Here is a 14,573-nt window from a genome sequence, read left to right as displayed (position 1 = left end):
AGACCAAAAGAGACAGCAGTTGCTTTGTGCCCCATCTTCCAAATGAGGAACTCCTCCTATCTGCTCTGCAGAGTAGGTGCCAGCCCTGGGAATGATGGCTGCGACTGCTCGAGAGCTGAGAATGGAAATATCCAACGGCTGCCATTGGCATCCGGACTGTGCGAGAGACTGATTTACAGAGATGGAGAGAGGCCATCTGGCTGGCCCCAAATTTGATCTACTTTTCCCTCTCATAAATCCAGTGTTCACATAAATCTCTGTATTCTCATCCCACCCATGCTGGGTTCCTTTTTTTTTTTTTTTCTTTCCTTTTTATTCTTCATGAAAATAAGTAAATCACTGACAGTCATCCTATACCCATGCCCCAGTCCATGAAGCTCAGGAGCTGGGTCACCAAGAGAGGCTCCCTCTCACCATGAGTCTCTGCCTTCTTCCACCCATAGAAAGAAGGCTTTGCAGACATCTTTGTTCTGGTTGCATGTGGACACACGGCAGCCTATGCCTTTATTATCGGGTAGATTTTCTGAGAAGGCAGCCAGAGATGAAGTGGAAAGCACATGAGATCAGAGCTGGTAAAAATCAGTAATGGACCAGTGGCCTTCCCACTTTCCTGCTGGCCTTGGCCTGCCTGTTATCCTTGCTGGGCCCAGCCATTCTGCTGACTGCCCACACGCCTCACCTTTCCTGACCCTCTCCTCTGCCCTTTCACATCTTTTAACTTCCGTGCCCACCATTCCCCTGAGGACCTGACCAGTGACTAATTCATCCGGTAAATTAACTCAAGCAGGTATGCTGGACAGGAATGTATCCTGGGCTCCACACTCAAGCTATTACTTCTTACATGATCTTTGACAAATCATTTCCCTGTCTGGACCTCAGATTTCTCACCTGTAAGATGGGAAAACTGTATTAGACAGCTTCCAACATTTTGGTCAAGAGTAGAATCATTTAATCCAACATTTTTTTGGTGAAACCTCCAAATTTTGAAAAGAATGCAAGGTGGTGCTTGTTGAAGTTGGAGTGGGCCTTGATCGCTGGCTGAGACACCATGGCTCTAGAGGCATTGCCATTGAACTTGGTGGCACCAAGAAGCCCAGCACCAAGAGATTACTGTGGTATAATTAAACTCTAGCTTCTGTCATCCAAGTTGTGTGAATGTGTCCTGATCCCCAGAGGAAACTGAGGGCTGAGCCACCAGAAATGAGCAGGTGGAAACATGATATCTAGTGCCCTTTTAAAGCTACGAGTCCACCATCTCTAATGTATGCTGATGACTGATGGAGGTTTGATGGGCCCCTTAGATATGATTTTTGCACATTCACATTCCTGCAGCGCTGTAAGCCAAGGCAGCCCTGTGGATTTCAGCTAGTGGGGATTGCAGTGGCAAGAGGAAGATCTCTGGTTCGGGAGGCTTCTCAAGAGTAGCAGAATTTACAGGGGAGCCTAGTCTGCCTAAATAACCCGAAAAGGCCAGATGCTTGGCAGAGGGAATGCAAACCAATCGCGTCTAGATTTCCACTACCCTGGACATGATGTGTAAACTTCACACCCGTTCCTTCGTTGCCTCGTGTCTTGTCTTTTGAGGTTACTAAACTCTGTCATTTGAAGCAAGTGGATGTTTGGCTCCATTTGCCTTCTGACCTCATGAGGTGGATGGGGAAGGCTGAAGACATATGTGAGCTCAACTGTGCAGGCTGGTCCTCCTGTAGAAATGACCCTGCCCTTCACAGTTCATCATTCAGCATGGCTGCGCTGGTCATTGCTGGGCTCTATTCAAGGTCCTGTTCAAGGACCCTTGGAGGTGGTCTGGTCTCACCCTCCCCTTCTGGTCTACAAAGTCCACATTCACTGACACCCCTTTTAACCATTGCTCTTCCATTTATCTTCCTGGGTCCCAGGGCAAGTGGCTTGGTCTGGTGCTTCTCTCTCACACCGGGTCTCCCACTCCCACAGGGGCCAAGTTGTGACATTTCTGTGGCCACCAGATGCCCACCCTCCCATCCTACCCTGGGACTTCGTGATACCTTACCAGGTCCCGGTCCTGGGTGGGTCCTAAGCCTTCTGCCCATTAACTGCTGTTCCCACAGCTGTAGTCCCAATTACACCCCAGTACTTCCTTCAGTCCCCTAAAGGAGGACACAGGTGCCTTCTAGAAGCCAAAGTGTTCATGTTTCTCTGCAAATATACACTTTTTCATAATCTAAAATCAAGAAATAGAGCAAGGAAACTTAATTACATTGTCATCCTGATTTCAGATGGGCTGTGAGCATAGGCTAATTTACAAAGATAAAGCATTTGGGGCACTGGTTCCCCCACTGTTTATTTTAACTGTGAGACCATTTCTTTGGGGAATTCTTGGGGGCATGGGTCTTTGTCAGGCCTTCTACCTCCCAGCTCCCTCCCTCCGCCATTCACGCTGATCTCTGAGGAAGCCTAGGGCTCTGAGATGAACAAGGTTTGAAATAACTGGCTGGTGGATGGGATGGGACATGGGTGTCAAGAAGTTGGTTTCTGTTTCTACAAGGTTCAAAATGCTGAAGGAGGCAGGAGTCAGGTCTGGCTATTGTGATTTAGCCTCGTGGTCTTTAAAGGCCGATTAGGATCGTACTTGTTGGGAATCAGCATTGTCTTTATTATGGGCACCAGCTTTCTTCCCAGGAGGGGAACAGACAAACCCCTGCCCTCTAGCTGCTAAAAACCGGTATCCCGTGTTGTTTCCAGGCCCTGAAGGATCCCACCCTGGCGGCCAGGAAGGATTTCCAGAGGGAAGCTGAACTGCTCACCAACCTGCAGCACGAGCACATTGTCAAGTTCTATGGGGTGTGTGGCGATGGGGACCCCCTCATCATGGTCTTTGAATACATGAAGCACGGAGATCTGAACAAGTTCCTCAGGTAAGCGAGGATGGCCATCCCCGCCCCTAACCCCCACCGAACCCCTGGGGTTCTCTCTGGAGCCAGAAGTCCTATCGCTCCTCTGAACACTTCAGTCTGGAGATTAGAAATGAAAACAACCTTTCATTCTTCTACATTACCTCCTGAGCAGTTGGATATAGGCCTTTGCCCCTGATTTCTAGGGGGGGATGTTGAGGATGCTATGAAAAGGAACCTGTACTCTTCTTCCTGATTCTAAGGTAGACTAAGAAGAAGGGCAGGGTGTGAAATGGGTCCAAGGAGGGAGATCAGAGGACCTGCCAGCCTGTAACTTCCAACTTTAAGGTTCTAGGGCCAGCCCTTCCCCTGATGCCGTGAATAGCTTTCTGACTTTGCGCCTTATGCTCTCACTAGCAAAGTGAGGCTAGCACCTTCCACACCTCCTGAAAACCTTTTTGTCGGAGACTTTTTGATGATGAATAAGAAGGTACAAGGTTACAAACTCACTGGGAGACAGAGATGGTTGAATTCAAGGGCAGATTTTCCCCCAGATAAATTTAGAACTGGGCTATCCAGTATAGTAACCATATATGGCTATTTAAATTTAAATTTACAATAACTAAATTTAAATAAGATTTAAAAATTCCTCTGTCTCACTAGCCACACTTCAAATACTCAATAGCCACATGTGGCTAGTGGCTACCATATTGGACAGTGCAGTATAGAACATTTCCATTAATAGAAAGTCCTGTTGGCTAGCACTGTTCTAGAAGGATTGGATTTTTTGTAAGAAGGGTTTCCACAAACCTGGAGCAGGATCATCCGGATTTTGAGGGGCTCCTGATGGAACTTTTAAGAGACTGAGACCCCAAGCAGATGTTCTGGATGGAGTTACAGTGGGGTTTGGGGAGATGTGAAATCTACCTTCCCCAAGGAAGATAGCATCTCACTGACAGAGCAGAGTTAGCACTTCTCTGCCTCTCATACCTGTTACCTCCAAGTAGTGCCCAGATGTGGAAGAAGCAGGCATGTGTGAGCGTCTGTGGAATCCAGGGTCCCAGGAAGCACATTGAACACTCGGGCCCTGGACGCTTTTAGGGTGTGGTTCCACTGCTGAGAATGAGATTTCCAGAGCTCAGATGTGGGTTATGGCAAACTCTAGCACACTCCCCAAGCCTTGATGAGCATCTCCTTGAAGTGGGACATTCAACTGAGTGCTGTGGTGTTTTGAGGAGGGAATGGAAAGGGTTGGTAGCAGGTTTCCAAAATTGGCCCTAGAGGAATTGGAAGGTATCTGTAGGCTTTTCTAAACTTCCTGAACTTGGTTTCACAGTGAAATTTACTCCTTTCCTGAAGAATTGAGTCCTTAGCATAAGACAGACTTGGGTTCATATTCTGAATATGTCTTAGTGATGTAACCTGGAGCAAGTTATTAACCCCTAATTCTCTCTCCTGGAAAATGAGACTATTCATAACTGCTTCACACGTTTGTCGTTATGAGTATTCAATGACTATATTTGTATAAGGCCTGGACAAGTTTCCCATGTAGCTAGGTGTTCAGTCAATGGTAGCTACGATTAAAAGTATTACAGTTATTATTTTATCAGAACTGTGAACCATGGTAGTTTCTAATACAGGCAGCATCGTTTCTCAGGACTCAGGATCTTCCTCTTCCTGTGCTTCCATTTCCCTGAGGTCAGAGGGACGTGGTCCATTTTCCATCAAGCCCTCCCCATAGATTCAGTGGTGCCTTCAGCCCCAAGTGCCACCAGCAAGGCTAAAGAGAGGTCCCGAGTGCCACTCCGTACCACTGTCATGCCCGCTCTAAGGGAACAGGAAGAAAAAGAAAAAGAGAGCAGAAGGCCCTTCCTGCTCTTGCATCTCCCAGTTGGTGTGTGTTAGGGGCAGGCTGCAGTGCACTCTCCTGGTAAGTGGGAATGTGGCTTGCCTGCTGACCCCTCTTCCTTGTGAGCTGATGTAGTAGTTCTCCTCTGGAGGCATGAGGTAGGCAGAGCCCACAGGAGATAATAAAATGAACGTGTTATATTTAACGGTACCTTTCAGTGGAAAGCGGAGAAGCAGTAAAACAGGCTGAGGTCTCATTGTACACCAGGGCTCCTTGGCCCACAACTTCATAAATAAGGGCCCTGGGTGTAGTTAGAGCTGACTGGGCTCTTTAGAGAAAAGAGTGAACACTAAAAGTGACTGATATGACAGGGCAAGGTGTTAGGATAACAAATCTGGCCCATGATTTGGGATGGAGCAGGTGCTGTGGCTCCCCAGGTCTCTGCCTCAGGGTCACAGGGTCTCTTCATCCCATCTTGCCATTAACAAAAGTTACCCAATCCTAGACAGTGTGGTGGAGAGGTTAGGAGGTAGACTGAAGAGCGTTGCTACCTGAAATGTGGACTGTATCAGCCCTGGAAGCATCAGCCCTGGGAAATGCAAATGAATGAGCTCTGCCTAGCCAATCAGAATCGTAGGGGCCCAGGAATTGTATTTAACAAACCCTCTGGAAGCTTAAAGTTTAAAACTCTCTTCCAGAGCCACCCATGTGGCCACTGTGGGACCTCTGTGACTTTGACCAAGTGATCTGATCATTTCGTGCCTCAGTTTCCTTATCTTCAAAATCGGGGTGGGAAGATTGAGTGAATTAATATATAATATTTAAGACACTTAGAGCAGTGTGTGGAACATAGTAAGGGCTGTGTAAGAGTTAATTGTTTTATTAATTGTTCTGTAGTAGACATCAAGAACCTGGGAAGCCCCTGGATAACCATAACACATTCAAGAGTAGGTTCATTCCCTGATTCGTTAAAGCACGTCTGCTGTCATCTTCGTTGGGAATCTGGTTGTAGAGTTTGACCACATCCATACTCACAGAATATAATTTTGGGTAGATAGAAATAGTCCATAAGTAGACTGAGAAGAGATCTTATTCATTTCTGTGGTGCATTCCAGAGAACAGGAACGCAAGAAGACATTTCCCCTTGATCTCCTTAATTCTCTCTGCCCCCTCTCTTCTCTGCCTAACCCCACAGGGCCCATGGGCCAGATGCAATGATCCTTGTGGACGGGCAGCCACGCCAGGCAAAAGGAGAGCTGGGGCTCTCTCAAATGCTCCACATTGCCAGTCAGATTGCCTCTGGCATGGTGTACCTGGCCTCCCAGCATTTCGTGCACCGGGACCTGGCCACCAGGAACTGCCTGGTTGGAGCTAACCTTCTGGTGAAGATCGGAGACTTTGGCATGTCCAGAGATGTCTACAGCACTGATTACTACAGGGTAAGGTGGCTTCTCCAGATGCAGCAATCCGTGGCAGAGCTAGTGCCTTCTCACATGTCTTTGTCATTGTCCATTAACCCTGTTACTCCGGAGCACACATATACACATCTGTGCCCAGATATACATCTGATGCTTATCCTTTGGCCACTCCTGCATCTCAACATACCTGTTAATTATTCTCTGGATAGCTCACTCCTCCCTTCCACCTGGATAGGGATACTTGACTGTATCCTTACATTGCAATGACATAATGCACTGTGTTCTTACTTCCATCAATACTCATTCTTCATGCAAACAGATACACGCACACACACACACACACACACACACACACACGTATATATATCCCCAAATGCTCACGTGGACAAGCTCAACTTGGTGCTACATTTTAACATCTTTCAACTGAGTTCCGTATCCAGCCTCACCCACGACACATTTTATTCTTTAACATTATTTGGTGAGCTTATAGGCTTGTTTTCAAAGGTAGATCTTGATAAGAAGTCAGAACCCAACATAAAGTAGCAAAAATGGTTAACGTATTGCTGAGCAGAATTATCCAAATGGCGTAGGAAAGATGAGGGAAGGAAGCAGGTTCTCATTGCCAACTTTGGAGAGAGGTACAGGTGGGCCTTAGGAAAAGCTTTCTGATTGTGAGAGGAGATATCACGTTCAATTTTACCTCTATAAAAGTGTCTACTTTATATTAATAGGTGTCTTATTTTGCTCCCCTTTGTATTTGGGAATCATCTTCCCACGGATCAGTGAGTGGTTCTGACAATGTTATTATTGCCAGGGAAAGGACGGGTGGGCAAGAGTGGCATTTATTCCCAAAAGGAGAAATACGGGTGCAACCTGTATACAGAGATAGGATAACTTCTGCAAGTTGATTGGGAGGCAGATGCCTCAGATATATGGAAGATTTACTTTGGGGTCTTTGAATGGGTAAGGAGTTTGGATGGTATATAAGGAGAGGGTGGGGCAATGTTTTGGAGGTTGAGAGGCACGGCACCCATTTCCCTCATCTTCTTTGTACAGAATGAATGATCATATTGTGAATCAAAGGACCTAGATATATGTCTTTTTGGCCTGAGCACGGTGGGTCAGGAGGCTGTGGGTTTGGGGTTGGCATCTGTAAATCAATTCTGTCTGGATGCTCCTGATGGCTTTGCCTAAACAACATTGCCCAGACGTTATAAGGGATCACTCAAGATACTTTATTTTAGCCATAACCTGGAGAAAAATGGAATATTTGAGAAATTCCTTTTGTAGCTAAAAATGGACGAGTTCATGGTACAGCCAAAAGATGGCAGATGGTAGACCATCATGAGAATATGAAGCAAAGTAGACCAAACAGTAGCGAAGGTAGAAAGTCTGCAGAAAACTGGGCAGTTTCTCTAGCTACCTGCCCAGTCCAACATCCCTAGATATGGAAAAAGGAGCATGATGTAGCAGTAGGCACAGACTGATGGGCAGGGCAGACCTGCCCGGAAATGTCAAAGTGGAGTCTTTCTTTCGCATCTAGACCAATTTTTTTTTCAGTCATTTCCAAGAGAGGCATCGGTGTGGTCACTAAGGGCCCATGGGTCATAGATTTCTTGAGTCTAGCTGGAACTGGCACCGTTTAATTGCTTCTGCACTCTGCATAATGGGGTTTGCTGGCCTGTCTGGCTGAGCTCAGATTTATGTTGGTGTTGATAAAAGCAGGGGATGGATCATTGTTTTTCTGTGTGAGGCAGATGTTTGATTATACCAATCTGGTCTCCACTGGCTTTACCAGGGTGTTGGGAAACAATATCTGACCAGAATGTGTGCAAACTCAACTTTAAGCTTGCTTCAAGGAGCGCGATTGATATTTCTTGATTTTGATTTAAAAGAGAGAAGAAGAAAAAGACTACATCTCCAAATGATCCTGCTGTGCCCTGACTTGAACAGTTGTGAACTGTTGCCCTTTATACCTGGGAGTGCTACAAGGAGTAGATCCATCTTGTTTCTGTGGGCTCCAGGGCAGATTGGAATTCAAGGATGGGAGAGTGAGGTGGGAACATGTTCACATACCAGCTATCCACAGTTCCCTTTACATGAGTTCTAAGCCAGGTATAAGCAGAGGCCAGCTGGCCTGAAAATGTGTGTCTTTGGTCCCAAGGAAGTATAAAATATAAAAAGGATAGCTGGGGCTTCCCTGGCAGTCCAGTGGTTAAGACTCTGCCTTCCAATGCAGGAAGCGTGGGTTCGATCCCTGGTCGGGGAACTAAGATCCCACATGCCATGGGGTGTAGCCAAAAACTTAAAAACAAAAACAAAAACGGATAGCTATTGCAGTAAAAACACAATGCACCATCAGAGAACCGCATATCCACTCATGGTGGGTAGATATTATACTCTGCATATTCAAAGAGCAGCTTGTGTCATATCTTCATGTTCAGTACAGGTGCCCACAAGGTCGTCATGTGTACACAGCCCCAACCCCTCCCTCACCTTCTGTAAAACAAAAGGCAGAAGTAGACTTGCCTGAGGTCATATCAGCAATAAACTGTGAAGTCTTATTATCCGTATTGGAAGACATCAAGGTGACAAGGGAGTTCTGTATTTGGGCCCAATGTTACCTATGTTCACATCCTAACACTGCCATTAACAGCCATGGGACCTCAATGTGCTTTCCTGAAACCTCTATTTAACTTCCCCGTTTTTCAAATGAGGACAAACATGGTCTCTCAATCAGGTTATTTCTGATGTTAAGCAAGTTGATCTGTGTAAAGAGCCTGGAATACACTACTTACTGGATAAACTGTTGTTTATTTTCCTTAGTCCCCTTCACACCCAAGGCAGGAGAACCTCAGGGATAATCTTATTTCCACATGTAGTTCTCGGGTCAGAGAGAAGGACCTCCTGACCACTGGAAAATAAACTGGGATCGTGTAGCTGCCCCGAAGGAGCAGAGCCTTTATGTTGACCACCTCTGAAAAATTTCCTTCCCAAGGTTTCAACTTAAATAGAAATACTGGGTCATCAGTGCTTGCCTGTTCTTCTGGTCTGTGTTTATATGGTCTTGCTCATGAATCTTAGAGCTAAGTCCATGTTCAGGTGATTTATGAAAGATTTTTTTTTGTTTGGTACACCGGCTGAGACTCTGGGGGAATACAGTGATTTATTAGATAGCAAGGACGCTGAAGGATTCTCTCTGCAAGCTGACACCCGGGACAGGTTTGCACCTCTCGGCTACCATACGTTACCGAAATCTGTTGGGCCTAGGAGTTTGCTGATTTCTGGTACCTAGCATAGCTAAATGCACATAATTCAGGCGTGTGTGTGTGTGTGTGTGTGTGTGTGTGTGTGCGCGCGCGTGCGCACGCACTCGTCTGCCCAGTGTAGATTCCAGGGTGTGTATAGGAGGGCAGAGGGAGAGGTGGAGATAAACTCCTCCTTCTATTCTTTCCTTTTTAATTTTTTAAAACAAAGAGCTGCCATCTGGCTCATGCACAGGTGGTATGAAAATGATGTACAAAGGTGAACTGCTTAATTTCCTGTTACATATTTACAGAGAGAAAACAAACATCTCTGCACCAGAGTGAGTGCCAGAGCAATTTGTTCTCGCTTCTTAAGACTATGCCCCATGACAGATCCCTTTTCCTTGTATGGGTCACTGACTCATACACTTCTGAGACTGCCTTTAACCTGGCTTTGACAAGGGTGGGGTTTTGGTACCATTATATCTTTCTCAGAGTATCAGACAACACTAAGAGTTTAGGGCTCAAATCTGGAATTAAAGAACGTCCTGAAGAAGACGAGGTTGGAATTCCAGAATAGAAATGTTTTCAGATGTTTTGATTTGGAGGGGAGGTGGTATGCTGATACAGGAAGAATGGGGGTGTAAGAGATCGGTGCTCTGATCCTACTGATGCGGAGGGCTGGGGGTGCACCTTCCTGTTCACTCTGCCGTCCTCCGTGCCCGGCACAGGACCTAGAACTTGGCAGACACCCCATAAACATATGAAGAAATGCATGAAAGAATGAATGAAGTCAGAATGGGAATTCAGAGTTAGGCAGGAAGTGGATTAGGCCAGACCAAGAGGAGCCTGAATAGGCATCACTTTTGTGGAAGGGCTTCCATGCCCTGCAGGGCCAAGCATCGGGATCCCTTCAATAGGCTCCCCAGTTAAGATCTAGGGCAGATCTTATGTGTTCCAGCTACACCCAATAGTGACAGAGGTGACAACCAGAATGGTAGCAGCAGAGAATCAGTGGATGAATAACTCTGCTCTTGAATCCCGCCTGATTCTCCTGTGTCCTGGGGCTCCCTGCTTGATCATGTAAGCCCTCACACCAAAACCAGCTGAAGGAGGCATGCTCGTTTTACACATGCTGATTGTGGAGCTTTGCACTTTCTCACCAGCCTCTTAGTGCTCTACTGGGAAAGGAAGAGGGTCTTCTGAAATCTTCCAGGTCAGCTATTATTGGCCTCCGTTTTATAGTTAAGCCTTGGAGAGGGTTGGTGATGTGTACAAGACCTTGAGATTCTCCAGCAGCAAGTCAGTGTTAGATCCTTTATACAGCCTTAGGATGAGTGATCCACTTTGTACATTTGCTAAACTTGTCCATGCTGGTTTATTTCCCCTTGTGCCAAATACCCTAGCCATTGAGAAGGTCCATGTGCTGGGGACAGGATTCAATACAATTCCCTGACTATGTGCAAAGATGAAGAGAATGGGATCTGTATTCCCAAGGAAATGAAATTTTCATAGGGAATGTAAAACAGGATGAAAATTTGTAATTCCACCATAACACAATAGGGTTACCAATTTCAAAAGCCCATGTAATTAGAGGGATGATTTGGGTCTTGAGGCAGTCAGTGGGTTGAATTTTAGGAGGAATAAAGATAGTTTTGAAATAGGCAAACCAGGAGAGTGATCTGGAACAGTGTGTCACTCAACCAGCCAAACCTGAAGGTACATGAAAGATGCATGGAAGGATGTTTGTAAAGGAAGGATGGGACCACTATGGCAGCTCTTGAAAGGCCAGCTGTTCTGACGTGGGTAACTGAAGGACAGTCATGGGAAGTTTGTCATCTGTTTTAGTGTAAATGAGGCTCTGCGAGGACCAGTCATCAGGCAGTGGCATGTAGGAGAGACGGCTGGGACCCGAGGCCACTAAAGCCATGGCAATGGTCCAGGGAAGAGACAATAAGGCTGTTTGCTGTGGGGTTAGCAGTGGAGTGTGGAAGAGAAGCCATCGGAATTAGTGGGGCTGGGAAAGGTGAACTCAAGGCTAGGGCCTGGGAACTCAAAGCCTCTATCCGTTTTGTACTGTAAGCTTGAAAAAGAATAACAGTGAAATGGAGGGTCGGGATGGATTTTTTACAAATGCATATTTTAGGCCACCTAGTCCATTCTGCATCCCTAGAGTGTTAAAAACAGATGAACAAATGCCAAATCATTCAATTTTAAAGAAACATGAAGCTGGAAGGAGCCTTAAATGTCATCTATTTCACCCCTGTGGCCCCAGGCAGAACAGCTTCAGAATCATTCCCGACAGATGGTTTGCTTGCTCTATTCCGGTGCGTCTCCTGGGATTCCACTGGCTCCCCCTTATTCCTTCCAGCTGTGGCAAAGGGAAGCTATCATTAGTGAGAGATTTATCTATATTTTTCTTTCTAATTCGTAACACCCTTTAGAAGTGGGAAGTTCTCAGTTATGTCTAGCCAGAATTTTACCTGCTGCAAAATAAGTCTATATTTTCCTATATCCTTAGAGGAGATAAACACAGTTTATATTATAAAACAGACATTATAACACTCAGGAAAACGTGAAGATGCTCAGTGAGACCAAAATAGGTAATTGGTTGTGTTTTATTTGCTGGAGGGGAATCAATGGGATATAAATATCTCCCTCCCTTGACATGCCAAAAACATAATATCCTCTTTCTGAGAGCAGTTTCCAGGGGTCTCCTAAATTTGGTTTCACTTCCCTGTAATATTGAAATCTAGTTGTTTCCTTTTGTCAGTGACAGTGGTGCAGGCATGGGATAGATGCTATCATAGTCAGCCTGATCTCCATGGGGACAGATATTGCAGAAAAATAAGGACAGGCAGAATCCTCATCAGAAAGTTTCAAGAACATGAGGCATGTTTATACTGGAACCCAACCTCAAGAAAGGAGAGGAGAAGGCGCAGGGTGTTGGTTCACTTTATCCTTCTCTGCTCCTGTGGACGGTGGGGATAGCAGCCTCTTTATAACTTGACAGTGGCGAGTATTATAACAGACCCAGTTTGGGGTCCTCAAGTATAAAGGGCTTTTTTTTTTTTTTTAATGGCAAACTGAATATATAACATATAAAGATACATAAATTTCCATACAAATATCTTCTCTACCAGCTGTAATTAAGATATTTGTATGTGGGCTTCCCTGGTGGTGCAGTGGTTGAGAGTCCGCCTGCCGATGCAGGGGACACGGGTTCGTGCTCCAGTCCGGGAAGATCCCACATGCCGCGGAGCAGCTGGGCCCGTGAGCCATGGCCGCTGAGGGCCGCTGAGCCTGCGTGTCTGGAGCCTGTGCTCCGCAACGGGGGAGGCCACAACAGTGAGAGGCCCGCGTACTGCAAACACACACACACACACACACACACACACACACACACGCACACGCACACACACACACACACACAAAGATATTTGCATGTAAAGAGAACAGTATGTTCCCTTGACTTCCTCCTAGTAGGGGACTGTATTTCTCTCCTAATCCTCAAAGCCCAGGGCTTTGTGATCTGAGTCTAAACAGGAGGAGAGGGAGGAGGACTGGGTCAACATAGCGTTTGATATTCAGAATTTTCAACAGAGTTTTTACTCCCAGTTGTTTATTTTTTAAGTTTAGCCAATCCCACAGGACAAAGCTGAGGTGGGGATGGGAAGAACCCAAGAGAAAATGGGCAAAGTACCCAGTAATTCTGGAGGCCGGCAGATGGATATTCCTTTGAATCCTGAGCTTCTGCTTATGAGCTATGTGACCTCAGGAAATTTTCTTAAACTCTCGAAGCCTTAGATCCTCATCTGAGAAAAAAAAAATGAGAACAATTTCTTCTTTTGTGTGGGTTAAATAAGATAATGTATGCAAATTGCCTGGTACCTATTAGGCACTCAATAGATGGTAGTTATTATTCTATGTAAATGAATAAGGTAGAAATCATATACAGATCTTCCTCGACCTACGATGGGGTTACTTCCTGATAAACCCATTGTAACTTGAAAATATCCTAAGTCAAAGAGGCATTTAATACACCTAAGCTACTGACCATCAGGGCCTAGCCTCACCTACCCTAAACGTGCTCAGAACACTTATATTAGCCTACACTTGGACAAAGTCATCGAACACAAAGTGTATTTTATAATAAAGTATTGAATGTTTCACGTAATTTATTGACTACTGTACTGAAAGTGAAAAATAGCAGGGTCGTATTGGTATAGAATAGTTGTAAGTGTGTGGGTTGTGATCTCATGGCTGACCAGCAGCTGAGGCTCATTGCTGCTACCCAACATCACGTCAGAGCATCCTGCTGCATTACCGCTAGCCCAGGAAAGGGTCAAAATTCAAAATTCGATGTGCTGTTTCTACCTAATGCGTGTCACTTTCACACTACGCTGAAGCTGGGCTATCATAAGTTGGGGCCCATCCGTATAAGAAATTTTAAATAATTTAAAGTTACCTACAAGCCAAGGTATTTCCTATGATGGTCTTTGGTGCTAGATCCTAACACTGAAGGAGAGAAGAGCCTACTTAAGAGAACTCGGGGAGATAAAAACAAAGCCGCTCACTCTTCCAGGACTGATGTAGACCACTGGAGTTGGTCTGTTGGAAGCCCAGGAGGAAAAAGGAAGCACTTCTAGTTGGTCAGAGGAAGAACTTTCCCATTTCGGACCTGGTAGCTCCAAGAAGAAGCTAACTTTTGATAACCATAACCATGAATTCTGTGGTAGACAAAGGCCTTCAGAACTAGAGCTCATTCTCCAGGCCAGGCCTCCTAAGTGTGTGATGCCCCTTGTTACCCTAGAGGAAGATGTTAGGGTCATGTGCCCCAGAGCCTTGGGGATAGAGACAAGGCTGGTTAAAGCCCAGTCCTCCCTCCTTTTTATCTCTTATTATATGCAACTCGATGGCCACTGCTCATTCCTGTGCATAACATGAGATAACGGATATTCAAGAGCTTTGTGAACTGTTGGCTTGGGTGCTGCTGATTTTATCACCACTGCCACCACCACCATTACCACCATCACCAGCAGTATAGTCTGCTTAGTAGGTGATCATGTGCACTCTGGAAACAAGTTCATCCCCAAACTTGGTTGGCAGTGGTTGTCAGTAGGCCATCTCTTCCACTCTGCCACTCACCATGACAACCTCTCTTCCACTGAGTCATGCTCTCCAGCCTCTG

At 45.7% G+C, this 14,573-nt stretch overlaps 1 protein-coding gene across 4 annotated transcripts in view; it reads left to right on the top strand.

Annotated features, from left to right (window-relative positions):
* NTRK3 (neurotrophic receptor tyrosine kinase 3) overlaps positions 1-14,573 on the top strand; it is a 378,355-nt gene that overhangs the window by 330,763 nt on the left and 33,019 nt on the right. For all 4 annotated transcript variants that reach the window (XM_065871976.1, XM_065871974.1, XM_065871975.1 and 1 more), the window contains exons 14-15: positions 2,722-2,894; positions 5,915-6,158. In XM_065871976.1, coding sequence (XP_065728048.1) covers positions 2,722-2,894; positions 5,915-6,158 — 417 coding nt within the window. The remainder of the gene's footprint in view (positions 1-2,721; positions 2,895-5,914; positions 6,159-14,573) is intronic.

Source organism: Phocoena phocoena, chromosome 2 (assembly GCF_963924675.1).
Source record: "Phocoena phocoena chromosome 2, mPhoPho1.1, whole genome shotgun sequence".
In the NCBI taxonomy this organism is placed as follows: Eukaryota; Metazoa; Chordata; class Mammalia; order Artiodactyla; family Phocoenidae; genus Phocoena; species Phocoena phocoena.
This window is presented reverse-complemented; position numbering and strand designations above follow the sequence as displayed.